General features: G+C 27.6%; 8 protein-coding genes across 15 annotated transcripts; 3 read left to right on the plus strand and 5 right to left on the minus strand.

Moving 5' to 3' along the window:
- Positions 1-633: 633 nt before the first annotated feature.
- Positions 634-1,356, minus strand: LOC124952868 (protein mago nashi homolog). The gene has a single exon (XM_047503401.1). The coding sequence runs from the start codon at positions 1,184-1,186 to the stop codon at positions 746-748; it is 441 nt and encodes a 146-aa protein (XP_047359357.1). The 5' UTR covers positions 1,187-1,356; the 3' UTR covers positions 634-745.
- A 311-nt stretch (positions 1,357-1,667) lies between these two features.
- LOC124952862 (succinate--CoA ligase [ADP/GDP-forming] subunit alpha, mitochondrial) lies at positions 1,668-5,018 on the plus strand. Its single transcript, XM_047503384.1, has 7 exons — positions 1,668-1,987; positions 2,783-3,018; positions 3,188-3,409; positions 3,495-3,599; positions 3,683-3,862; positions 4,248-4,382; positions 4,465-5,018. The coding sequence occupies exons 1-7, from the start codon at positions 1,951-1,953 to the stop codon at positions 4,549-4,551; spliced, it is 1,002 nt and encodes a 333-aa protein (XP_047359340.1). The 5' UTR covers positions 1,668-1,950; the 3' UTR covers positions 4,552-5,018.
- LOC124952867 (UDP-N-acetylglucosamine transferase subunit ALG13 homolog) lies at positions 4,862-6,886 on the minus strand. Its single transcript, XM_047503400.1, has 2 exons — positions 5,928-6,886; positions 4,862-5,841 (listed from the first exon to the last, which is right to left on the minus strand). Exons 1-2 carry the CDS (start codon positions 6,012-6,014, stop codon positions 5,425-5,427), a joined length of 504 nt encoding a protein of 167 aa, XP_047359356.1. The 5' UTR covers positions 6,015-6,886; the 3' UTR covers positions 4,862-5,424.
- Positions 6,887-7,200: 314 nt separating this feature from the next.
- On the minus strand, positions 7,201-15,019 carry LOC124952865 (ras-like GTP-binding protein Rho1). 7 transcript variants are annotated; one of them, XM_047503392.1, is made up of 5 exons: positions 14,865-14,922; positions 12,138-12,220; positions 9,823-9,983; positions 9,316-9,699; positions 7,201-9,079 (listed from the first exon to the last, which is right to left on the minus strand). In XM_047503392.1, the coding sequence occupies exons 2-5, from the start codon at positions 12,193-12,195 to the stop codon at positions 9,041-9,043; spliced, it is 642 nt and encodes a 213-aa protein (XP_047359348.1). In that variant the 5' UTR covers positions 12,196-12,220; positions 14,865-14,922; the 3' UTR covers positions 7,201-9,040. The 7 variants fall into 7 exon arrangements, with proteins under 7 accessions (XP_047359348.1, XP_047359350.1, XP_047359347.1 ...); XM_047503394.1 differs by lacking the exon at positions 14,865-14,922 and adding an exon at positions 14,648-14,777; XM_047503391.1 differs by lacking the exon at positions 14,865-14,922 and adding an exon at positions 14,123-14,613.
- Positions 15,020-19,522: 4,503 nt separating this feature from the next.
- LOC124952866 (nucleolar protein 12) lies at positions 19,523-20,505 on the plus strand. Its single transcript, XM_047503399.1, has 3 exons — positions 19,523-19,768; positions 19,861-19,966; positions 20,050-20,505. Exons 1-3 carry the CDS (start codon positions 19,689-19,691, stop codon positions 20,503-20,505), a joined length of 642 nt encoding a protein of 213 aa, XP_047359355.1. The 5' UTR covers positions 19,523-19,688.
- Positions 20,506-20,602: 97 nt separating this feature from the next.
- Positions 20,603-24,201, minus strand: LOC124952871 (endonuclease III-like protein 1). Its single transcript, XM_047503409.1, has 2 exons — positions 21,098-24,201; positions 20,603-21,013 (listed from the first exon to the last, which is right to left on the minus strand). Exons 1-2 carry the CDS (start codon positions 21,800-21,802, stop codon positions 20,624-20,626), a joined length of 1,095 nt encoding a protein of 364 aa, XP_047359365.1. The 5' UTR covers positions 21,803-24,201; the 3' UTR covers positions 20,603-20,623.
- Positions 21,787-24,127, plus strand: LOC124952874 (E3 SUMO-protein ligase NSE2-like). Its single transcript, XM_047503418.1, has 5 exons — positions 21,787-22,052; positions 22,128-22,285; positions 22,352-22,445; positions 22,522-22,708; positions 22,850-24,127. Exons 1-5 carry the CDS (start codon positions 21,974-21,976, stop codon positions 22,947-22,949), a joined length of 618 nt encoding a protein of 205 aa, XP_047359374.1. The 5' UTR covers positions 21,787-21,973; the 3' UTR covers positions 22,950-24,127.
- A 141-nt stretch (positions 24,202-24,342) lies between the features above and the next one.
- Positions 24,343-26,322, minus strand: LOC124952873. Of its 2 annotated transcripts, none has more exons than XM_047503417.1 (3): positions 25,925-26,322; positions 25,441-25,632; positions 24,343-25,275 (listed from the first exon to the last, which is right to left on the minus strand). In XM_047503417.1, exons 1-3 carry the CDS (start codon positions 26,174-26,176, stop codon positions 25,093-25,095), a joined length of 627 nt encoding a protein of 208 aa, XP_047359373.1. In that variant the 5' UTR covers positions 26,177-26,322; the 3' UTR covers positions 24,343-25,092. The 2 variants fall into 2 exon arrangements, with proteins under 2 accessions (XP_047359373.1, XP_047359372.1); XM_047503416.1 differs by having other exon boundaries at positions 24,354-25,329; positions 25,925-26,318.
- Positions 26,323-26,631: the final 309 nt, after the last annotated feature.

The raw sequence follows: 26,631 nt of genomic DNA on the forward strand, positions 1-26,631 counted from the left end.
TTACTTATCTCTTTACCATTTCTAACAAAATCAATTTTACAAATGTCACAATAAACATAATCATCACGGAATCTTTCATGAACAGAATCTGTAACTTCATTTCTTTTACTGTGATTTCCATTTTTCGGTATTTCGGACATATTGTTCTTAGTAGAAGATATTTTGTATCTATAATTCAATATTATATTAATTAAATAAGTTGAAATATCTTTTTATTCCAATTAATAATAAATAAAAATTCTAACCTTACAAAAAATCGAAATTCCTCTATAAGAAATATTCTTATTTTATTTTAGTTTAGTTATTGTACTATCCTTTTTAATTTAAATCCTATTATTTTCACTCATCAATTAAAGATAGATTTATTACTATATTTACAGTTGTTCATTTTCGAATTAATATACTTAATAGTGTGACTGAGCGAATCCATGAAATTCCAACAGAACATAAGATAACCTATAATACGATATCTTATCTATGATTCATAGTCTTTGAAGTTACCTAGATATATAATAATGATAAAAACTTAAAATTATTATACATTTAAAAAATTATTTATTAAATAACGGAGTGAATTGAAGTTATATATTTATACTTGTTAGAAAAATTATCAAAATACACAATAACCATGAATATTGATGATAAACTGAAAAATTTTCATTTATCCTATTTATTAAGAAATTACATGTGTCTTATTAATAGTAGAAATATCTGCAAGATGAAGAATATATAAATTAACGTTGTTTTATATAGGTTTTATTTTAAAGTGTAGCCCTATAAGGGAAAATACTAAACACTTTAAATCTTGTACAAGATAATAAAAACATCGGAGTCCTTCAGGATCTCGTGATTGATTAACGTCCAAAAGCGATCCTGTTTTTGAGGTTGTGAATGATATGTGCTCATCTCCGATAACAATTTCCAATTCTTGACGACCCACTCGATCAGGCTGTGGCCATAGTGAATCGTCCTCTTGCATGATTTCCGAATCTTGAATAATCCGTTTCAATTCTTCCATAACACATTGATGAACGTACGCTTCCTTCCGTATCATAGTATCATTTTTATAATTAGAGTTATTTGCATACCGCAATTTTCCATCGGGTCTGAACTCAAACTCAAGAAATTCATGACCAAATTTTCCCTTGTGGCCAACATAATATCGTATATAAAAATCAGTAGACATGATACCGATAATCCGTTTTTCTTAATTACTTAGCATAAATTCACTTGCCTTATTCTTGTATACTTTGTTTCATTGTTCGATACAAACAAACTTTTAGTACACAAAATGTTAAATGGCTGTATCTATAGGCAATGTAGCGGTACTATCCGACCGCTGTGATAGTAAATATGGCCGATATGCATTACAACATATATCAACCAATCATGATCGTTCGATATATTGTTTGTCCAATTATAATCATGCATACATTTTTTAGCCTCTCCTATTTGTTAATTAAAAAATATAAAATTTACGAAGAAAGGATTTAATCCTATGTATATGTTTTTGTACGTAATATATGCATATACATATATTATATTATATATATTTACCTCTTGTTCAAGCTGCAACAATAACGAAAATTTAATACCCTAAAACAAACTATTTTACCATATTAATTTTAACCCAAAAAAAGGGATTCAGATTATTTTTAAATATTATCATGTAGATACATTAAAAATTGGCCAATGGAATAAAAGAGAACAAAGTTTGCTAATTTTTTTTCTTTATTAAAATTAACAATATACGTCCACCAAGAATGCAATAAATATCGAGCTCACTAAATCGTGCGCACTACATTCGCTGGTGTACACCGATATTGTCGTATTTCATTTTATACCTGCTTGGCCCTCTTGCCAAACCGTCGTAGCAGTTCTATTAATGGTGCTTTCTCAATTATTCAGCTCTTTACGATAGTTTTTCCATAGAAAAACTAAAAGTAGGAAATGGCTGTGGCTACTAGAACATTTTCAAAATTCGCAAGTAAGACAAATAATTTCAATTTAATATTTCTTTCGACATATTTATAAAGTAAAATGCATTCTAAGATAACCATAGCTACTTTTTGACATATTGCATTAAATTATTAAAACATTTTATTTCCGTCTTTTTTTTTTTTTAATATTTTTCGTTATCTTGTAAACAATCGTTATTGTGAACTAAAAATAATTCTGATCTATGTCCATCTATTAACCAATACATTACATAAGGCAATGCATAATAGAATTTATTTTCCATAGAGAACATAATTTTAATTAATTTAATGTAATACATGTAAAATTAATTTAATGTAATACATGTAAAATTAATTTAACGTAATACATGTATATCTTATAATTCCAATAATGTATATTGTCATTTAAAATTAGACCAATAGAAAAATTCTATCTTGCATTTACTTTATCTCTTAAAGTTATCAATTCTTTTTATAAAGTTAAACTTTAATTACATGTTAATTTGCTTTGATTTTTGTTGACTTTATCTTATCGCATTAAATTATATTTTTTGTACTGTTATAGTTTCCTTACTTTTTCATAAGTTGTCAAGTAATTTTGAACTTCGATCTAGAAGTCTAAATTTTAATATTGTAACTAAGAATAACATCAACTTTTAGAAATGTTTTTTCAATTTATATAATTATAGTAAAGCGTTTTTATGAGAAATATTTATTTGTAAAGTAATTTGTACAAATTAAAATATGGCTCCTTTGATATACTTAATTTTAGTAATTTGTAACCTTCTTTATTTACAAATTTCTTTATATTTGTTATATTTCAGTTGGAAATTGCAAAAGAATATTACATTCTCAAATAAGATTCAATTACCAAGACACTAGGCAGAATTTAAAAATTGACAGTAATACAAAATTAATATGTCAAGGATTTACTGGCAAACAAGGTACATTTCATTGCCAGCAAGCTCTGGAATATGGTACAAAAGTAGTAGGTGGTGTTAATCCAAAAAAAGCAGGTACAGAACATCTTGGAAAGCCTGTATTCAAAAATGTGAAAGAGGTTGGTTTTATATTTTAATTTTCTTTTATACTATATATAAGATATAGTCGACTTCTTTTCGAGGAAATCATTTCTGAAATCTTTTGTATTTATATGTTAAAAATTGATAATTATTATGTGTTTAATATATATATATATATATATTTATTGTATATTTTATATATAATAGGCTAAAGATGCAACAGGAGCTACAGCATCTGTAATTTATGTTCCTCCACCGGGTGCTGCTGCAGCTATTATGGAAGCAATGGATGCAGAAATGCCCTTAATTGTCTGTATTACAGAAGGTATTCCTCAACATGACATGGTCAAAGTAAAGCGACGATTACTTGAACAAAATAAATCGAGATTAATTGGACCTAATTGTCCTGGTATCATAGCTCCTGAACAGGTATTAATTTTTAATAATTATTGATAAAATAATGAACAAATCTGAGTTTTTGTAAAAATTATATATAACTTTATCTGCATGTTAGTGCAAAATTGGAATTATGCCAGGACATATACATCAAAAAGGAAAAATTGGTATTGTTTCAAGATCAGGAACATTAACATATGAAGCTGTAAATCAGACAACTATTGTAAGTTTGTGATTCTTGCTTATAAAGCGTATTAATATGAATGAACATAGAGAAAAAAACAAAAAGAAACTTTATCTTTTAAGGCTGGTCTTGGGCAGACTTTATGCATTGGAATTGGTGGAGATCCATTTAATGGGACAGACTTTATAGATTGTTTGGAAGTATTCCTTAAAGATCCAGACTGCGAAGGAATCATCATGATTGGTGAAATTGGTGGAAGCGCAGAAGAATTAGCGGCAGAATACCTCATTGAAAACAATACTGTTCGTTGCGGTTCTCAATTATTGGTACCTGAATCCTAATCCACATCCTAATCCACATCCTTATTCAGTACAATTTTCCTTGAAAGATATATTACATACATTAACTCCAATTTATTTTATAATCTAATACGTCTCTCCCTGGCTCTCTTCATTTAAGCCCCTAGATCTGCATTCATTTCTGGCTTCCGCTTCTCCGCTCATACTTTGACCTCCTATTTTTCCCCTTCTTTCCTCCAACTCTTTCATCTACGAATCCTCTACTCTTGCCAACTTTTCTTCTTCCCTTTCCTCTTTTCCTCACCCTAATATCTCTTATATATATATAAATTTATTTGGCTATTTTATTATTTTATAAATTTAATACCGTTTTTATTGTCAATTTTAGGGTTGTAAAGCTAAACCAGTAGTTTCATTTATTGCTGGTCTCACTGCTCCTCCAGGTAGAAGAATGGGTCATGCAGGAGCTATTATTTCAGGAGGAAAAGGAGGTGCTCAAGATAAGATTAATGCCCTTGAAAAGGTGAGAATATTTTATATTCAAATTGAAGTAAAAAGTTTAAGCAATTATTTCTTTTTTTAATGAAATATTACTTAATTTTCAGGCTGGTGTAATAGTAACAAGGAGTCCTGCACAAATGGGTAATGAATTATTGAATGAAATGACTCGTCTTGGTCTGGTCTGTAATTAAATGATATTTCATTAACTCAATGTAGTTCATTTCTGCATATTCGTGTATCTTTATGAAATAAATTGAAAATGTAATACCTGTTGTGATTGAGAAACACAACAGCTTGAAGCATCTAGATATAAAAGTTGCTTATTCTACAGCTGATTATACAATGTTTCATGAAAATTCATCAATGATATTTGTCTAATAAATGTAAAAATGATAATATAAATGATAACATAAGTAATATATGCAAATATTTGTTAGTGAATTAAATTTATTTTAATATTATCAGAGTCATTATATATATATATGTATAAATTTACAGATTTAGCGTTTAAGTAACTAATCAGAGGTAATTAAATGATGCTGATTGAACAAATTTAACAAAGTTGACTGCCATAATATCTTCTATAATTTACTTTTAGATGAAATGAGAAAGTTGTCTTTATATCTAAATAAACATTTTAAGCCACGCTTGTTAAGTATATTATTTTTTATATTGTTATTAAATATAAAGTTTATCTATTCTATATTATTTATATGTACTTTAACATAAATATAATATATGATTCTCTTATTCTCACTATACCTTATACTATCAACCTTGCACTTGTATATTTATATGTAATCAATTTTTATTCAATTTTAATGTTTTTGTGATGATGATAACTTATTGTACTGATACAAAAGAGAATTTGTACAATACAAAAGAGAATATAAAGTTATTGAATATTATTGTTCCAAGGAATTAAATAAGGTAAAATGTATCATTTATATATATATATTTTACCTTATTTAATTTATTGTTTCTATAATTTTATGAACTTCAAAAGCATATATATGTTCAAAATATTTTAGTTTTTGATTGTAACCATATAAATCATATTTATTTTACTTAAAACCCATGATACGATCTAAATAATTAATGATATTTTTACTTTCATCAGATATAAATGGTTTTAATACATTTAATTCCATTGTTTGAATAGTATTCAATAAAGTATCACAAGTGCAATAATACAAATGCTTATCTTCATACAATTGTCGTGCTAATTCTAACTGATGATTGTCCATGAGTAACTGATTAGTAACTACAATTAATTGTTTATGAGCTTCCAAAGCTTCTAGAATACTTCCTGCTCCAGCATGACTTATTACTAAGTCAGCTGCCTGTATATAGTTCTCAATAGATGAACTTAAATGAAAATATTCAATATGATTGATACCACATCGAGATGTGCAATCAGGCTCTAAAGAACTTTTACCTATTTGCAGAGATAAATAATTATAACCTCTCAAAGCTAAAGCCTAAAATGAAATAAACATAATCAATACTTTGACACATCGTTAAAAAATAATTTACGATATGTGTATAAACCATTCTGTTGATATACCTCAAGTACTTCAGGATTTAATATTGTTGAAATCAAATCATCAAAACTTGTTGTACCGACTGTTACAAAAACTTTCTGTTCTGACATTACTTTTTTAGAAACTATAATAATATCAACTGTTATTAAATTGTTAATAAAATAGCTATTTCATAATTAATAATAAATCTCCTTATAAAAAAGTGAATATCAATATTCAATATCTTGTAAATAAAATTCCCCTCCCGCTCACAGTTCTTCTTTCTGACCACTATTACATGGTCATGACTGCCATGACATATTGCGTAGTCTAAGGTTACCCCCTTTATTCATTTACATCATTTTTTAATCATGTTGGACTTTAAGTTTATGTTTGTTAATATGCAAACAATATTTAGATGATTATTAAATATAATATATAATTATCATGAATTCTATTTTCATAAATATGATATTATTTATTGATTATTAATAAATTTAATTAAAACTTTACTTAATGATTAAAATCAATGAAAATAGTTCCTTTAGGTTTGTGAATAATTTAAAATGGCGATTGCTTTCTATAAGAAATGCATATGTAATGATATCTATTTTCTTTCTCCATTAATCGATAATGTGCAAAAATAACGTGAAATGAACAAATTGATTTCTAAATTGATTAAATTTAAGTTTGATTCTTATTTTGATATTTTTTTTATTTACTCACACACACTAAGATTTTTTAAATATATAAAAAATCATTGTTTTTAAATTATCTAGGCTCACTTGCGTTTGTCAATTTTCCTGATTTTATAAAATAAACTTTCATAAATAATATGATAGATGGATCTCTTGGAAGATTTTAGATTAGGATTAGTGTATAAATTTATTATCTGACCATAAAAAATTAGTTTATATTGTATTAGATATATATGACGTATATTTATGTAAAACTTGCTTGAATGATTACTATAATTATTATTTCATTGATAAGTTTATACGATAAACTTTAAATAGAATTTAACGAATGAAGAAAATTTTCATGAAAATTTAAAAAAGTTTAATATAAATTAATTCAAAATATATATGTTACACGGATATTCAATTTAAAAAATAAATAAAATAGCATTCCAGTTAATCAGGAAAATCTAATTGTTTAATCGATGGAAATGAAATGAGATAATAACACCTTGTGTGACTTTATTGTTTTATCGTATCATGCAAAAGTATTCGAAAGTAATTCTCGAGTTTCATTTGGTATTCAACAATCACGTCTACTATAAGAATGGTTGAGGTTGATTTATATACAATCTTTAAATCGTAATTAATATAGATGTAATAGTAAATCCCCATGTACAAATTGTAAAGATCACTTCCAAACCTCGCAACAGAGTATAAATTACTGAAACGAAAATAGATATTTTTTGTTGTTGTTGTTAATTCGGTACCGGGAAAAATGGGTTTGTAATCGGCAGTAATTAATATTTTTTTTTATATCTTTTTCTTTTTTTTTTTTCTTTTCTGAGGAAGCTAACACAGCAGGGGTGTGTATGTATATGTTATGTATGTATGTACATAAAGTACAACGTAGTAAAAGTATGTATTACCATTGCTAAAAATTTTGCCCACTGTGCGATCGGATTTTTTCAAAAGCGCATTTCAATGATGATGTATAGCTAATCATTAAGAAAAAACAAGTTGAACACAGTTTCACAGTCACTCACTGAATTAATGGCTAAGGTTTTGTATTCATAGCGTACCAAAGGCCGTTAATTCGATTAGTTCACAGACTTCTTTCTTTTTTCTTTTTTTTTTGTTCTTTTTTTCTTTAATAAATTCCTTATAGATTAGGCTTTAATAAACGTGCCTGATGCTACGATTACAATTATTTCAAATGCCCTGATAGACGTAATTAAAGCATGAAGAAAAAACGCGCGTATTGCATTTCATAAAAAAATTTTTTTTTCTACCTGCGTTTGTCTGTTCGTCTGTCTATTTCTCTATCTCATTCTTTCTTTCTTTATTTTAATGTCAACTTCGATCGTATCATAAAGAAACTTTTAACGAAAGATCACGTACAAAACCAAAAATTTACAAGTTGAGAAATTTAAAATAATTGAAATAAGCTAAATCATTTTAGTGAAATTGAGCATTACGCGTGACAGGTCAGTAGTCTCCTCGTATACGATCCTTATAAATCTGTTAGTGTATTTTGCATGAATGATTCATATTAACATATAGATACAGTGTGATCTCTGAAGCATTGTTCATGATCGTGATTAAACACAAAGGATGTTTTCGAAATACATAAATATAATATAGTCGCTGTTACAATCCGTTATGTTAGTGTCGTATTATACTAATATAGCAATAATATTATAATAATAATACATTTAGTCTACCTGGTATCTTAAAGACGAAAGTGATCTGCTCGCCTACTTACGTATGTTTATGTTTGTTGGCTTTTTCTTTCCTTTTTTCTTTTTTTTCTTTCTTTTTTTATTTTTTTTTTATTTTTTTTATTTTTTTTTTTTATTTTTTTTTTAAGAAATATTGATTGATGGTTCGATCAAATAGCGACGCAACATTTGGAATCTGTAACGCTTTCTCTTAGATTCTTACAGTGCTCTAAAAGTTTTACAACTTTGCATTGTATATTATGTAGGTTCCTTCCGTATTTTTTTTTTTTTGGTTTTTTGTTTTTTTTTTTGTTTATTATTTTTAATATTTCTTATTAATTCCCCCAATTTCTTTCGTTTCATTTCTCACTGACATGAAGAGCAAATACGTATAAAAAAAAAGTAGAATGTATACATATATAGTAATATGATACTAATATTAACAGTAATGGCCACTACAATGAAACAGTTATGTTTTTTTTGAATGTAAATAGTTGACATGACAATTTTCACTTGCTCAAACTTGAAGCATATTTCATTATAGTTAAAGAAGTCCTGTATCATGAAAGATTTGTTAATCAGTGGCTTTGATGTGAACATGTTTGTAGATTTGATTATTATGTAAAAGAATTAAAGATAAAAGATGTTATTATATTATGGTCTTCACTGGGGGCCTCCAGTATTACAACTAGCTCTATTGCAGCTAGCTTTGCAATTCCATAATTTCACCCACTTTTTGGGCCCATCTGACATTACATTTTAAAGAAGCCTACATCTTCCCTTCTTCTTCTTCTTAACCTGAAATATCATATTACTTATGTAATATCAAAAAGAACAATCAATTTGAAATATTATAAAGAAGGATTATAAAAAATAAATGAGATAAAACTTGAATATCTAAAATAAAATACTTAAAAAATATTTTAACAATTAGTAATAAATAAATTAAATAGATTCGCGTGTTCTGAAAAATTTCTAATATTCCTATATATATATATATCCTTGTATAGGAAATAATACTAAAATGGGCTCACTTGAAGTGCAGCTCGGGTTGCTGTCTCAAAGACTTCCCTGACTCCTTCCTTGCTCTTGGCAGAGCATTCAAGGTATGCGAAGGCATTGATTTTTTCAGCCATGGATCTACCCTCCTCTGGTTTTACTGGTTCTTGCTTCATTTTTCCAAGCTCTTTGATAGTATTAGGATCATTGCGCAAGTCTTTTTTATTCCCCACAAGAATAATGGGTACATTTGGACAGAAATGTTTCACCTCTGGTGTCCATTTCTCAGGAATGTTTTCCAGGGAATCAGGACTATCAATGGAGAAACACATCAGGATAACATCTGTGTCAGGGTATGATAATGGACGTAATCTATCATAATCTTCTTGCCCAGCTGTGTCCCAAAGAGCCAATTCAACCTGTGGACATAGATATATATATATTTATATGCATGCACTATAATTAAATATTATACCTTCATATATCAGAAATTAGTGACATGATAAAAAAAATAATAAATTATATTGATTATGTTAACATACCTGCTTACCATCCACTTCGATATCAGCAACATAATTCTCAAAGACAGTAGGTACATATACTTCAGGGAATTGATCTTTGCTGAAGACTATGAGTAAACATGTTTTACCACAAGCACCATCCCCCACGATAACTAACTTCTTCCTAATGGCTGCCATGAATCCTACAATTAAGATACATGTTCATATGAAAAATATTAATAAATAAGTTAAAGCCTTTAAAGACTACTTAATTTTTATACAAAAATAATGTTGAAATTTGTAAATTTGCGTAACAGTTTCAATTATGCAAAAAGCAAGATAGAATAAATTGTTATAAGTTAGTAACAATCTTGCAAAGTGTTTATCCATTCATATATGTGATTAAAATTATAGGCACAGACTTTTGTTAAAAATTTTAAATGTTATAAATATTCAATAAAAATAATTATTTTATTCTTAAAAACAGTAATAGTTTAAAAATTATAGCTCTTATTTATTTGGTTATTTTACTTGTCTTGATCTTGGTTTAAAATAACTTGTACAAAGACTATCACAGAAATCATTTTACTACTTCTATAATTTTTAAGATTTATTGTAACACTTAAGGAATTTCAAAGTTTGCGCCTTTATATAAAATAAAAAGCTCCAAATTAAAAAGTTATGTAATTATTTCATATTATTTTTGTCTTATTATTAATAATATGTAAGACGACAGTGTGTGTGTGTGCGTGTGCGTGTTTGTGAATCATAATGAATATTATTTTAATAATAATATATAATTTATTTTATGCAGAATAAAATATCCTTTCTAAAATTTTAGAGATATATTTTCAGATATAATATTATAGACATTTTAATTACAGTAACTAAAATTACTCTCTAAATTTTCTACATGTGTATTATTTGACAAAAGTGTAATAAATATAAAAAATATTCTATGTATAACTATCTAATATTAATTTTATTGTATTGACATATATATTTACATGTATTTCTAACATAGATATATGCACATCTAAAGCAATAATGCATAAAAAACTTAAAGGGCAGTGTTCCACGATTTAGTTATGAAAATCCTATGCTTAATGGGTAACTTACCTATATACTACTGATTTTTAATTGTTTATATCGCACATCAAGATAATGTAGTACATTAATGTACTACATATAATAAGTTCCACTATTTATACATACGTCACAATTGTATCGAAATTGATTCATATGCATATGAAATATAGCTCTTTATTCAACTGCTATATTTTTAGTTATAAATATATTTTCTTATAGCTATGTTTAATAATCCTTTAAGAAAATTTTTTACACTTGCAGTTTTATGTTAAATTACGTAGTTCAACATTTGTAAAGAATAATTGGAGAGAATATACTTGGTAGATGAATATGTAATCCAATGAATATGTAAATCCATAAAATCAACAAATTGTTGACTATTGCAGATACATATCAATATACATAACATTCTTAATTAATTAAATGAATCAACTGTTGACATATGCATACATACCCATCTTAAAATGTTAGATATTTTGATTGCGACACACACAATATTACTTTATATAACTATAAATTGATAATAAATTATCATAATATGAATTCTATAATTATTGTTTAATAAAATAAATAACCGGTTTCTTCTTAAATAATAATAAAAAAAAAAGAGATATATCTAATCAGATTTGCAATCTATTATAAAATAAAGCAAAAAATATCTACCAACATGCAGCATGAATGTGTAACATACATAATATAAATTATATAAAACAATGCAAAAAATATAGAAACGTAAGAATTGCTAAAGAAATGGGAGATAATTTTGATACCAATATTTAATTTTATTTTGTTTATGATAATAAAAAAATGTAAGCAATTACTAAGAACATATATAAGATCAGCATTTGCAAAAAAAAAATGGACAAGACTAAAAAGCATTTTCGAGGATAGAGTTAGGAAAAGTCAGGGTAAACTTTTGAACTTGCGTAACTTGACATTACTGATCTCTTTTGAAACTGTCATAAACAGTGACTAGAGTTCAAACCTCGTAGTTTGAATTCACTACCTATTTATAATTTTATTGCATATATTAAGTGAATTACAACACAATCCTGATTGTCTAGTAATAGTATCGTTAAATCTCTTAATACTTTGTATTGAAGATAATTCACTAAGAGTCATTTCTAATTTGTTTACTGCAAGCTACTTACATAATGATTGTAGTAAAAATTCCCTAGATTCCACATTTAATTTCATATCTACTTGAATGCTATTTGAGAAGCAACCTACGAGGGTTGAAGCTTTAGAGGATATTGACTGGGTCGTACCTGATCCAGGGTACCCCGTATCGTCTGGACCGAGGCATCGGCCCGCATTGCATCCCATGTTTTTAGTCTTTCTTTCAGCGTCTCTGTTTTAAGTGGACATTTTATATGTTAGAATGAGTAGGAAGCTGTGAGACTAACTCAAATTCCACACAACAAAAATTGTCTGTGTATACTTCTGTGTAAATATGTGTTCTACTTTTTTAAATAGTATATTATATTTTCTTTAAAATAATAAAAATTCTGTGTAAATATTTAAGAGGAAATACTGCCCAATATTTTAATCGTGCAATCAACATTCTTAACTCTTTCCTTTTAATGTCTTACAGATATATAAATTAATTTCATAGGATTATTAAAAGAAACCAATTAAAAATAGTTGATAACTGTATAGTAAATTTCGTCACATATAACAGATCATATAATCACATAAGGTAGAGTCTTCATTAAATCAATACATAGTTTTGCAAACTGATTTTGGTAAAACAATTGAATTTATAAAATTTCTATTAACTATTACTTAAAATTTCTTTAACTATTACTTACTTTCTAAAATATGATGTATGTGTAAAATGTGTATAAAAAGACAATACCTTATGATTTAAATAATATGACATTTTTATAGATTACATGCATATAAATAAAAGATATTGTTCGTTAAACATGCATTAGGACAGAACATACTTATATGAAAAACATTTTGAAAAGCATACCTAAGTTAAAGTAGACTTTCATACTGCATATATTACATGGTACAAATTTGTTAAACGTTATAATATCAATCATATAGATTAGGAATGATCCTAGTGACAAATATTTATAAATATAAATATGTATTCAAGTTTAAAAATAATAATTTTTATAATATATAAATAAACTTCCTTTAACAGATATTTGCAAAGACACATTTGCTTTATATACATATGCATTATACAAAGTGAATATGGTACTTAAAATAATTCTACAGGAATCATTCATTACTTCTTACTGGATATTACTATATCTGCAAGTATGCAGGATGCCTTATTATTATATGCCCTTTCAAAAAAAAAAAAAAAAAAAAAAAAAAGTAAAAGAAAAAGAAAACTGAAGAATATTAAATTAAATATATATTAAATTTAAAATTTCATATCATCTTTTTTAAAGACATGGTGAAGTATGCTTATATATTTTACCAAAGCTAAATAAATAAAAGAAGTATTTCGAATGTGTATGAGAAGAATTTTAATCGACCTTATCTTTTGAGTACATAAGATAAGTATATATACGTGTATGAATTTTTAAAATCTATTTCTATTTTCTTTCATTCATTATATGAATGACTATATTTTATATTAAAATGTTGTATGCCAATACGAAACAGTAATTTCTATCATTTTATACGTTCGTATTATAAATTATGATTTTATAATTAATTCTTTTAAGCTTATAGTGCAATGCAATAGCCATACCATTCAATAAAAATAAAGACTATCTGATCACTTTCGTGGAGCAAAAGATCAAACTACCAATAGGTACTCGTATTACATAGATGGTAAAGAAATATATTACTTGACATAAGGAAACCCAACTTCGTTTATGCAATATATATATATATATATATATATATATATATATATATATATCACATATTGTATTTAAAACATTTGAAGTTATGCAAAACTGCACAATACAGATACCTTGGAAGAAGAATTTAAATGAATAGATTAGAAAATATCTTATGTTCATATCGTATAGCAAAAGAATATGAGTCAACAACGAGTCGCAATGCTGAGCAGGGTAGGCAGTATATACTATTTGTAGAGAAAAAATTAAACAAGAAAATAAAAGAAATCAATGGACGATCGAAATTGAATACGCAATTATATGATTTCGTGGAAAAACATCTCTGAATATGATTAGTCAGGACGATTGAAAAAAGAGAAGCGTACGGTTTTTTCGTACGCGAGCACGACGTAATATTCCAAGACGTCAAAGTATATACCGACCTTTTATCTCTGCGAAAGGCTGCCTTTTGCCGACGAACAAGACGAATAGGTAAAAAGTACTAAACTAGAAACTAGAAACGTAATCTCTACGAGCAAATCGAAGATATGATTATAGGAAAAAAATCTTAGTCCACTCATCGAATGGAAGATGCATCGCTGCTCGGTGAGCTAGCTAGGATGAAACATAGAGGAGAAGAGTAAAGGGGAAGCCGGACGTGAGGGCGCTGAGAGTGCGAGGAAAGGCGAGGTGGGTTGGAATGGAATGGAATAGAGTAGACTGATGGAGTGGGGTAGGGTGGGGCATAGTACGACAGGGCAGGCAGGATAAGATAGCGATGCAGGGGTCCGAAGCCCTGGAGGTAGGAAGAGTCCACTGAACGAATAAATTCACAAATGCGCATCAATGAGGAAAGAGAACATTTCTCTTGCATATGCAAAGAATGTCATTTGAAACGTAACGTGACGCTTTAAGCTGGCCGCATTTATATAAAGTAAAAAGAATTCGCTTTTATCGAGATGACTCGCCGTCATGAAGTAAATTCGTAACGCATGGCACTCCCTCAGCCCTCTCCCTAGGCATCCGTAGGTGAAGTTTTTTCTCTCTCCTCTCATTAAAGCACAGACTTCAACCCCGAACTCATATTAATTTATGGATAACACGCTGCGAGCACGCGAGCACAAAACACAACACACTCTCGCATTACTACGATCGACATTATTTAAGAAATAATTACGCATTTACCTGAAATCTTAAGCGACAGAAAGTCAAGAAAATGGCTGCCCTCACTGGCCACACCTCAATCTGTGAGTAGCGCAGCGATCGACACGATGGTGGGGAGGAAGGAACCAGGAATGAGTTTCCATCGTTGGGTGCCCGGTACTTCCTGTATCGGACGTTGTTGATTTTCTTTTCTTTTTCTCTTTTGTTACGTTACGTGACAAGCTTCCAGCACTTGTGTATCCATTTCTTACTAATATAAGATTATTTTACAATTTTTCCTAATTGCCATATAGTGAAGCTGTGTTTAATTTTTTTTACATGCGGAATTTATATGTTATAACATATAATGTATAGTTTAAAAAATTTTTTAATACATTTAAAAATGATTTCTTAAGCAATATTTAAGTTTTATTTTATCAATATGTATACTTTTGATGTATATATGTACCTGTCATACAATTTTTTAGGTTATACATATAGTTCTAAATATTAAAAAGTTAGGTTATACATATAGTTTATATTAAAATATTTATTTTATTTTAAAATATTTTATTTGACTTTTATATTACTTTTTTTTATATATATTAATTATATATTAATATAAAATTCCTATGCATGTACCATTTAGTCAAAAACAATAATCTGTAGTTAGGACATGTGGAAATGTAAACATGCTTTGCAATCTCTTACATATGCATCAATTGACCGGGTTTTACTATATGGTGGTTGCTGTTTTTAGAGACTCAAATTAATGATTATTCTAATTTTATCTAGTAAATATAAAAAAAAAAATCAATAGTATTTAATACATTTTAATCAATTTTAATATAGGTGAAAAATAATGTAGCAAAAGCAATTATATTACTAGACTTGCTTACTTGAAGAAAGAAAAATAATCTTTTTACGTTTTATATAATCAAAAGACTTTCTGTTAATAAAGAAACTATTTATAACTACTTATAATTAAATATTTCTTATCTTTCAAAGAGTAAATTTTATAATTAAAGGATCATTAATAATTGATTTTAACTTTCTATAAATGTTTCTTATTCTTAAAATCTTATATCTAAACATTCCTCTTAGAATTAATAATGCATTTAAATAAGAAAGTATAAAATAAAATTTTATTTTCTAATAAGAATAAAAGTAAATCTTTTCTAAGAATATTTACTCCTGGTCACTTATCGTTCTTCTATAAAAAAATTACAACTGATCATGTTGATTCAGATATGTAGTTTTCGACATAATTGAATGATCAAAGTTTTGAAATTTAAAAATTTCATTTACTATTAATAAATTTAATAAATTTAAATAAATAGAAAATAATTGAAAGTATTAATTATTAAGATTTATCATGGACGAAGAATAAGTAACAGATTTCGTGTCAATTTGGTAAATTTAAATAATATGATGCTTTGTTTGCCGCCAAAGTAGTTGAACGTTTCCCACTTCGCACGCGCAATGCGTCATTTTTGGTAACTACGCCAATAGATGTATTAATTTTTTTACTTATTATTAAAAAATAGTATATAATATAAAATATAAGAGCAAAAAAACATTAAGAATGTTATTAATTGGAATAAGCTAGATATTAATTCTAACAAACTATCTATTGTATCATATGACTTGATGCATTTTATTGTAATTTTATTATAGGTTTATAGGCTATAATACATCTAGAGTTTTTATTACATAATATTTTCTATTTCTTTTAATAAATTTAGAAAAGAATCTCTATACATAGCAATTGCCAAATGACGAGATCCAGAAATTGGTTTGAGTATGTTTACGTATTTTACATTATACAATATACGCACTGCTTGGCCGATAGCTGACATTCGATGGGTTAGAAAACTTTTTCAAATATCTTTTATTGAATTTAGAAAATAAAAAGTTTAAAGAGCAATAAAAAATACGCGTTAAATTAAAGTAAACTAAAATTTCAACATTCATTTAATCATTTAATGAATATCATAAATATTATTATTTTAATGTTACTGCTTCTTGTTTCGTTTTACTTTAATATTACATTTATTTTGATTTAAAGGTATCCACGCAATTAATATATTTCTGTAAACATATCTCTACCGCAATTATATCTATTTTTAAGGCTGTTCATTAACTATCGCTTGTAGTGTATGCGACTTCAGCGACAGGTATAAATAATTTATGAACTATAAGCATAATAGAGAGACACTGTCTTCACTATGCGCCTATTGTATCGATGTATAAACTTGTATAGGTTATAATCCTCTCTCGTATAACCTAACAATTGAGTTAGTTTATGACAGAACTTTTTGTATCTAGTAAAAATAGTAGTACATCTGATAAAAGTAATAAAAAATCATATGTTAGATTATACTTCTTTGAAGATAAATTCATTGAAAAATATTTGTTAATTGTATAAATTTTATATTTTTTATTTCTAGATAAATTTATACAAATGAAAAAGTGTATTTAATTATCTATTAATAGATATTACATGAGTCAATAATTTTAAGAAATAATTTTAAAATTCTATACAATCTATAATATTCATCTACTAATATATAATTTGTAATACAAAATGTAAGTACTTTAATGTTTACTTAGAATCAGAAAGCAGAGATTTTGAAACCACACTAAAATATACAGCTATTCGCCCGGTAGTAATTGTGTTATATAATCAAGATTTAGATTTCAATATATCGCAACTAATATCGACCCCACTACGTGGAGGTTGTTGCTTACAGAGACACACGGAGTAACGGTGACTTTATTCTAAAATCCGCGTACAGAGATGCCTTTCTGTTTCGGGAGCTTCAGGCTTCTCAGCTAACAGGAGATGGATAAGACTCTACTTACGAATATTAAGCACGGTCGGTCGTATGTCAAAAGTCAAAGCGCAGTTCTCGGTAGGACTTCATCTCGCATTCACGAACACCTACGCATATGCCCGTCGACAAATGCGTGTGTTCTTTCTGTCATTAAGAAAGGATATCTCTCCACATCAAGTGCGGAAAGATTCTCAAACATCCGTGTAAAAATTTAATCCCTCGATGATGAATCTTGACCTTGGACGATGATCCTAGCTAATAGGTCGGCCCATCAATGATGGAACGCTCCATGTTAATGGAAAATTAATGAAAAGAAATTAATGAAAAAAAATCGATTCGTTAATGAGAACTCCGCCTATCGATGATAATTAGATCCTTCGACGAAAAATCTGAATGAATTTAGAAGATGTTATAAAACGTGTGCACGCATTAGGACAAAAAGAACTCGTTTCTTCTCTTCTGAAATAAAGTGCCCATCCAAGGGCCCACACCTAAGAGCCCCCACCCTAGAAAAACTAGAGTAATTAATCTAAAACAATAAATGTAGAATAATTGTTTAAACTATTACATGTAGTCATTTCGTTCGATAGTACAGGTATTATATTATATTCTTTTATTATATATTATTCTTATATTACATAAGATTCTTTTATACTGCGATTACTACTGAACTAGGTCTTACCATGTATAAATTGTTGTCTGAAGGCCCACGAGCTGAGTGAAACTCTATTTTAAAAACTATTCTAATTCCTAGAGTGACATGAGCTTAGCAATAATTCAGATCTCAAAGATAATTGAAGGTATTAACGTTTAAATATTAATAAAATAATTTTATTTATTAATTATACTCTCCTAAGTTTGCGATTTATATTTCTCAAAAGATTAAATTGAATTTATTTTATATCGATTGTATCTTACGATCTTTATAATGTTAGTAAAAATGTTTTATTATTTAAATGTTAGTAAAATAATTTTATTTATTAATGATTCCTATCCGAATTTAAACTTGTTTCTATTTTGCATGATCGATTTTATTTCGACATTATTGCAAGGTCTACTTCTTTTATGTATAAATTTAAAAATCATCGTTTCCCTAATCTGCGTTTATCACGTATAAATTTATGTTTCCGTAAATGTAATTTCGTACGTGCTCTACGGAATGTAATATTTTTTAATTATTATCTCATCGTACTCCAAGTGCATCGTTGCATTGTTTAAATAATTATAAAATGATCGTATCTATAAGATAATTAAATGTAGCGATACGGAAAGCGTCTATTTCGACGTTTATTCCTTGAAGTGCGAAAGAAGACTGACGTGATAACTCGCATGATCCTTCCAATGTTCTTTCTTGTTGACATTAAACAATCGACCAGACCGAAAGAAATTTATTCTATATCGATCGCATATTAAGAACTATGCGACGCTTTATGGAATGTAATATTGTTTAATTATTATCTCATCGTACTCCGAATGCATTTAAATAATTATAAAATAATCGTATCTATAAAATGATTAAATGTAACGGTACGGAAAGTGTCTATTTCGACGTTTATTGATATAAAAAGCGTACTTCGATGTTTATTCCACGGAGTACGAAAGGAGACTGACGTAATAATCTCGCATCCGCCTTCCAATGGTCCTTCTTGTTGGCATTATCGAACGACGAAGGTTGGAAAAATATTATTCTATCTAACGCGTCTTAAGAGTTATACGACACTTTAAAAAATGTAATATTGATATGATCGTATATTATATCGATAATATATGGATTAATTCTCATATTGAAATTAATAATTCTGTTATGTTTTTATTAAAAAAAAAAAAAAAAAAAAAAAAAAAAAAAAAAAAAAAAAAACAATTATATTATAATTGAATTTAAAATATATTATAGCAATTGTTTATAGTCAGATGCATGGAAAAGATATTTCCCGCTTTTTCAATGTATTTCCGTTATATAGCAGTAGCAATAATGTCAATAGCGACGTCTAGCGACAAATTTTAGATGTAGTACTATGTACTTGCAAAAATGTTAAACGTAAATAAAAAAAAGAAACAGCAAAATAAACGAAAAAATATTACTTTAGTATTTGACGAGAATAAAAGACGGTAAGTATACGTTCAATGAAATACATATATATAAAAAATCTTTAAAGTTATTATTTTATATCAAGGTTAATAATATTCGAAAATATTTTTAGACAATTTTTAGGAGGTTTTCATAAGCGCAAAGTTCAACGACAAAAGAAAGCTCAAGAGGAGTTACAAAAGCAACTGAAAGAAGAAAAAAAAAGAATAAAACAAGATGTATGTTTTTTCTATCATACTGTGTATTTAGACCATGTTATTTATGACTTTGAAAATTGTTGAATAATATTTATACTTTTTAGGCACGTGAACGTTACAAAAAATTATTATCAAATCGTGATGTACCAGAACTTGAGAAGTTATTGTCAGAACAAGAATTTGAAACAGAAAATCATATGGTTAGCATTTTAGAAATGGATATTGATTCATTATATGAAAAGAATAAATGTATTGGAATAAACAAAGTAATTGACAATAAGAAAGAATCTGAAAGGGAAGAAAATGTAGAAGCTGATGGGAAGTCTACAGCAGAAATTTCTATACAGGGAATGGAAGATAAAAATATTGAATCAGCAAAGGATTTAAAACGAGCTATTAAACAAGCTGCATTAAAAGAAGTAAAAAAAAGTAAAGCATTCCAACAAAAAAATAGATTAGAACATAACAAGAATAAAAGGCAAAGTATTAAAAAGAAGAAAAAACAACAGAAAATATTAAAAAAGCGAGAAGGGAAATTTAAAAAGAAAGTGAAGCACTAATATTTTTATTGTTGTGTACTTTATTTTTTTGTATAAATATTGTTTTTAATTATAGGAAAAATATTTTTAATGCAACTTTAATAAAAATACATAATAATACTTTTAATTTACTTCTACTTTATTTTTTTCCAACAGAAGGGCAGATATCTTTATTAAGACATTCTTTACACTTAGGAAAACGAGGTAAACAAATCTCTTGTCCAAACCCAACAAGGAGATGATTTATTTCATTCCAAAGATCTTTAGGCAACCATTCTTCTAGTTCTTTTCTAGTTTCTTCCGGTGTTTTTGTTGGTTTTTTTACCCAATTAAGTCTATTACAAATACGATGTACATGTGTATCTACACCGATACCACTTATTTCTCCCCATGCTATTTGCATACAAATGTGTGCCATCTTTGGTCCTACTCCAGGTAACTCGCACAATTCTTTTATAGTCTTTGGAATATCACCGTTATATTTATCCATTAAAATAACAGAAGTTCTTTTGATGTATTCAGCTTTTCTCTGAAAATAATAATTAGAAATAAAGTAGTATCTCAATATTACATTGAAATTAATCCTCACAAATATCACTATCAAAAATATTACGTTTGCAAATCCAACTGGTTGTATAAGTTTTACAAGGACATCATTAGGTGTAGCTATTATAATACTTGGTATACAACCATAAGAAATTAAACGTTTCATAGCTGCATGTGTTATTTGATCTTTAGTTTGACTGCTTAACATCAATGCTAACAAACATTGATATCTAAAAATTGAATCAGTAGCATTTGGATCCGGACATTTATGACAGCCCATCTCATCTACTGGTGCAGTTTTATATTTTCGCATTTCTTGTATATTTTCTAACATACGTTTCCAATTGGATGGTATCCAACCAGATGTATTTTCTACTTTTTCAAGTTTTTCATCCTTTTCTTTATTTATTTTTGGCATAAGAAATTCTTTATCACTTTCACCCTTTCGTTCAATTTCATTTAATTCTTCATATTCTATTTTTAGCGGTACACTTCGTTTCTTGGTAACTCTTCTGCTCTTTGATTTTTTAGATTCATTAATCGCTTCCGACACAATTTCATCATCAGTTTTATTTTGAATTTCCATTGAGTTATTGTTTTTGACATGATCTACCATAGACGTATGATCATTTTTCTGATCAAAATAAGGGGATTCTTTTGAAAACGCTACATCATTAATTCGTTGACTAGATCTCAAAGATCTCGACGTCGACAAAGCTGTTAATTTCAATTTTTTACTCATTTTCCACAGTATTTCGCGCCATAAATACATCTACCAAATGAACATAAATATCGTCTTGCAGCATAGTAATTCTTTGGCGAGGATACCCCCTCCCTTTCATTATGAAGTCTAGATGGCGCAAAAGTAAACTTTTAATCATGTTTACATATTTCTATTTCTATCTGAATTAAAAAAATATGTCATAGAATTGTAATAAAGAAAATGACTCAATCGAAAGAAGTAGCAGAAGAATTGTACGAGTGTTATATAAAAACTGCTACAAATATAGTTTTATATTTTCGTAAGTTATTATATTTTTTTAAGCTTTGTCTTAATTTATATAATTTATTAGTATATATAGGTTAAAAATTTGCAGAAGATAGAGAGAAGATAATTGATGATTTGAAAGATGTGGTACAAAAGAACTGTGAAATAGATATTAAATTAAGTATGATTCAAGAAATAAAGGAAGATATCTTAAATCAGTATAATGATAGTAAAATTACAGAGAAAAGTATACAGAAAATTATCAAGGTAAAATATTATATATTAAATTTAAAGTATATAATACAGTTGAAAAATTATTTTGTATAATACTAGGATTATGAGAAAGCTATATCTAAAATGAATATTAATGTATCCACGAATGAAAGACTATTGGAATTTGATAGACAATTGGAAGCATTATTGAGCGGTAAGCAAATAATGTAAAACAAAGAAATGACATTATAAACATTATTTTTAATATTTTATGGTTTTACCGTGAGCAGATATAAACAAAAATCAGGATTCTGAAAAAAGCAACAATGATGAAGAATTACAATTGTCAGGTTCCATAAATATAATAGATCCTATTTCAAAAATGAGGATAAAGGATCCAATGAAAAATATTATATGTGGACATACTTATGATCGTGAAACTATCATGGCTTTGTTAAAAGTAAATAGGAAAACAAGGCAAGTACTGCATACAAAATATAACAATGAAGGATTTAATGGTTTAGAAGTGGTAGAAAAAATGAATCTTTTCATACTTTGTTTACACACACACACACACATCTATTTTGAGCTTTGTACAAATTAAAAAATTTTGTGTAGATGTCCCATGGTTGGATGCAAGAATACGGAGTATATAGACATAGCCAATCTTCAAACAGATGTTGTAATGAAAGCATATCTACAAAGGAATCCTGTTTAATATTGACATTAAATTATTTTTCCAGATTTATTGGAAGTGTGAATATTATAAATATAAAGAAATCACAAATATTTTGGTATATTCATATTTATACTCGTATATTATATAAATACATTTGGTATACCTACAAAGTTAAAGAAAGATGTATATCTTTAATTAAATCTGAGAGTCTTTTTTTGTAACGAATATAAAATTTTTGCCGAATTTAAAAATAAAAGAAAGATTTGTTAATTAATTTATTAATGAAACATATGTTCCTAAAGGTGTTTATTTCATTGTAAGCATTAATGTGTACATAAAATAGTGTAGGAATGGGTATTATGAAACATAATACAAAAAAATTTTTTAAATGTGCTTAATATTACGATTGCATTGTATCCAGACAGTATTTAAACAAAATATTATCAATTCTTTTAATGTCCTTATAAAATTAAGCAATTCTGAATACTTTTGAATAAAGTATAGAAAAAAATTTATTTTATTTCTTGTAACATATAATTATAATAATTCAATAATACTACATGTTTTTATATTATAAATTACATAAAAAATAATTTATTACACAAATAATCCTAAAAAATAAATGTAAATAAAATAGTTGAAATAACTATGTCCAATCAGCAAAAACATACTTTTCCTTTGTAGATTTTTACTATTATAAGTAAATTAAAAGGAAAGGATAATACATATAAAATTCAGAATATATTATGTCATGGGATATATCCAGACATTTTATTCACTTTTCACATAATTAATTAAATTGGCATGAGCATTTAAATTGACTATTTTATTACTTTCTTATTATAAATTAAAATATAATATATAATGTTTATCATTTCACGAAGTATAATCTATGCATTCCCCTTTGTACACACATATTCTTTATTGATAAGAATTAATGTTGAATAAATTGGAAATGGGAATCATAATAAAACTAAGTCAATAAAGGAAGTATAATCTACCAAACACAAGAATAATATACAATAGTTAAAAAAACGTATTAATATAGTATATAAAATGTAAAGAAATATACATATATTAATAACAACAACAATATAATAAAAAAATGCATGCATATCTTATACACAAATTAATTACTATACAGTGCCTTCTGTATAATGTTATCTAAAATATGTAAATAAAATTATAATTACTGAAGAAATTTTACATTTTTAGATTAAAAATAAAACCATTTTTGAAATGTTAGAAAACTTAAAATAAAACTATAATAAGAAATTTAGAAAAATAGAAAAATAGAAATATAAAAGAATATAGAATATAATAAAAATGATTAGAAATATAGAAAAAGAAATATAATGTATCATATAGAAAACTTTTTGTTTTTTAATTATTATTTGAATATAAAACTAATAACTTAGATATAATTTCAGAAAATACTTTATGCAGAATATTAATAAGAATAAAAATTATAAAATTATAAATACAATATGTATGAAGAATTTACATAATAAGTACTTTCGTATTTTCTTCATTTTGTGCCTTGCATCAAAATTATTATATTTCAAATAAATATTGTATGTGTCACTCTCGTTTATGTACTATAAATTAAAAAACACAAAACACAATTATTTGTAAATCAATTGTGCTGTTTATTATTAACAAACAATTAAATATATTAGAATATTGTCTTTCACACTTTTTCAAATTATTATATATATGATATTATGAATTATTTGACTTTTTGCAGTCTATGTGTTTTTTTATTTATCTATAACGTCTGGATCCAATGCAGGTAAGAAATCATTAACAGTAATGGACGGAGTAGAGGAATGTGCAGGCAATAGCAAAGAAATATATACTAAATATTATGAAAGACTCTAAAAATGAGATCTCACATCATTACTTGTATGACGTATATTGATATAGACTTGTATAACTAAAAGCTCTAGACTGTGAAAATAGATGATATAGCCAATTAATATTAAATATTAACTTACAACTTGATGTTTTTTATATAATGATTCTCATCATTGTGGGTAGATAGAGATTTAAAAACAAGATTTTCTTCTCTTGTAAGAAAATGTAAGCATTTAGTTTCTGATAAATACTATCAGATTTATAAAAGTAAAGCAATGTTCACTTCAGGTCACTCTATTGCATTCAGTGTGGTGAATGAATGTACTCAACCTGGAATCTGGTTAGCAGCACTATTAGGGTCAACAGTAAGCGTTGTAGATGTATTAGGATCCAACATTAGAGTAAGGGTCTCCTCTTCTTGATCGGAAAGTGGTGCTACTAGCGTCTCATGTATATTTGCTTCTTTTAACTTCAGCTGACTCGGCAACTCCGTAAGTACTGGCCCGTACTGCGAAGTGGAACCCACCAGCAAGTCAGTCGATGGATTCAAACCGCCCAACATCTTTCCTCATAGCAACGCGTAAGTAAGATAAGAAAACGAACATACGAAACAAAGAGGGTGCCCGGTAAAAAAACTCAAGTAAAACGAACATTTTCTTTAGATTGTTCTCACCTGACCACTACCTCCTGTAATTCCACTCCGTGGTGATTTGCTGCGTTGGAAGAATCGAAGCCATGCCCAAGCTATAGACAATAATATTCCAACAAACATCATGACTGCTCCTATTGCTACAGATCCTCTTGAAGTTTCTTCGACATTCTCCGTTGCTAGAAGAGTTGAATGCGTTGATGACTCCTGCTTTACCTATGATCAATGTTAAAGCAATTTTATATATTTGATCACAAGAAGTTGTTTTTTTTTTAAATGCTGCGAAGGATACTGGTCAATAAATCCCGCTATCATTCGTGTTATCTCCATACTCACCACTGGTATTACCTTATCAGTGGGAGCAATCCTTTATCACGAAGCAGCGAGGAAGATACTCTGAGGTATGAGAATGTCATTTAAAAGACGGATGAACACGAGAGAGTGAGAAACAGAGAATGAAAGGAAGAGAATGATAAGAAAAAGCAAATTCTAGAAAATTATTAATCACCTCCGTAGTTCGCTGATTAATGTCGTCGGATGAGACCAGACTCACGAGCATTGTGGTGAGTCCAACGACGAAGAAGGACAATCCAACTGATACTAACGTCCATTCTAGCCATTTTCTAGAATTAATCTTATGCCTTGATGCAATTCTCCAAAAACCACTTCTTATTCCACCTGCACTACCGGTACCGTCACCTCCACTATCATACGTATATCCTACGGTGGTAGGTTGATAGACCGCACCACTATCAGGCATTTCTTCTTTTCAGAAATACACGATTTCTTTTTACACTTTTTTTTTTATGTGACCAGGCCAAACCAATAATCACTGAAAGATATCACTTGGGCAAGCTGTATAAAGATTACAATCACCACAATCGTAAACTACCTAAGAGGAATATTCGATAAGATTGGAAAATTCTATAAAAGTTGTTTCACACGTGCGATTGCAACACCATCACGTATCTTTAAATACTAACTAAACTATCCCCACTTATTCTGTCGATTTAATTCCAATTTACTTCTGTAATATTTATCTTCCTATATTTGTCTTGCTATATTATGTTTAATGTTATCTTCAAAATATCAAAGTGATTCCTTCTGTTAATTGAAAAATATTTGCCAATTGTAAAACTATATGACATATCAAAATTGATTAACTTCATTACATCTATTATATGATTGGTTGATGAAATTTATATGCTTTTATCA

This window comes from Vespa velutina, chromosome 11 (assembly GCF_912470025.1).
Source record: "Vespa velutina chromosome 11, iVesVel2.1, whole genome shotgun sequence".
Taxonomy (NCBI): domain Eukaryota; kingdom Metazoa; phylum Arthropoda; class Insecta; order Hymenoptera; family Vespidae; genus Vespa; species Vespa velutina.

Bases quoted from the DNA above. Each gene is read 5' to 3' on its own strand.
- LOC124952866 (XM_047503399.1), top strand. From the start codon at position 19,689: ATGTTAAACGTAAATAAAAAAAAGAAACAGCAAAATAAACGAAAAAAT. The intron at 19,769-19,860 runs GTAAGTATACGT...AAATATTTTTAG, and splicing joins TTTGACGAGAATAAAAGACG to ACAATTTTTAGGAGGTTTTC. The intron at 19,967-20,049 runs GTATGTTTTTTC...TATACTTTTTAG, and splicing joins AAAAAAGAATAAAACAAGAT to GCACGTGAACGTTACAAAAA.
- LOC124952868 (XM_047503401.1), bottom strand. From the start codon at position 1,186: ATGTCTACTGATTTTTATATACGATATTATGTTGGCCACAAGGGAAAA.
- LOC124952873 (XM_047503416.1), bottom strand. From the start codon at position 26,176: ATGCCTGATAGTGGTGCGGTCTATCAACCTACCACCGTAGGATATACG. The intron at 25,633-25,924 runs GTGATTAATAAT...CATTGATCATAG, and splicing joins TTAATCAGCGAACTACGGAG to GTAAAGCAGGAGTCATCAAC. The intron at 25,330-25,440 runs GTGAGAACAATC...CTATGAGGAAAG, and splicing joins TTACAGGAGGTAGTGGTCAG to ATGTTGGGCGGTTTGAATCC.
- LOC124952865 (XM_047503392.1), bottom strand. From the start codon at position 12,195: ATGGGATGCAATGCGGGCCGATGCCTCGGTCCAGACGATACGGGGTAC. The intron at 9,984-12,137 runs GTACGACCCAGT...TCTTAATTGTAG, and splicing joins TACGGGGTACCCTGGATCAG to GATTCATGGCAGCCATTAGG. The intron at 9,080-9,315 runs GTGAGCCCATTT...ATGATATTTCAG, and splicing joins CAACCCGAGCTGCACTTCAA to GTTAAGAAGAAGAAGAAGGG.
- LOC124952867 (XM_047503400.1), bottom strand. From the start codon at position 6,014: ATGTCAGAACAGAAAGTTTTTGTAACAGTCGGTACAACAAGTTTTGAT. The intron at 5,842-5,927 runs GTATATCAACAG...ATTTCATTTTAG, and splicing joins TAAATCCTGAAGTACTTGAG to GCTTTAGCTTTGAGAGGTTA.
- LOC124952871 (XM_047503409.1), bottom strand. From the start codon at position 21,802: ATGTATTTATGGCGCGAAATACTGTGGAAAATGAGTAAAAAATTGAAA. The intron at 21,014-21,097 runs GTAATATTTTTG...TATTATTTTCAG, and splicing joins AACCAGTTGGATTTGCAAAC to AGAAAAGCTGAATACATCAA.
- LOC124952862 (XM_047503384.1), top strand. From the start codon at position 1,951: ATGGCTGTGGCTACTAGAACATTTTCAAAATTCGCAA. The intron at 1,988-2,782 runs GTAAGACAAATA...GTTATATTTCAG, and splicing joins AACATTTTCAAAATTCGCAA to TTGGAAATTGCAAAAGAATA. The intron at 3,410-3,494 runs GTATTAATTTTT...TCTGCATGTTAG, and splicing joins GTATCATAGCTCCTGAACAG to TGCAAAATTGGAATTATGCC.
- LOC124952874 (XM_047503418.1), top strand. From the start codon at position 21,974: ATGACTCAATCGAAAGAAGTAGCAGAAGAATTGTACGAGTGTTATATA. The intron at 22,053-22,127 runs GTAAGTTATTAT...AAAAATTTGCAG, and splicing joins AAATATAGTTTTATATTTTC to AAGATAGAGAGAAGATAATT. The intron at 22,709-22,849 runs GCAAGTACTGCA...AATTTTGTGTAG, and splicing joins AAAGTAAATAGGAAAACAAG to ATGTCCCATGGTTGGATGCA.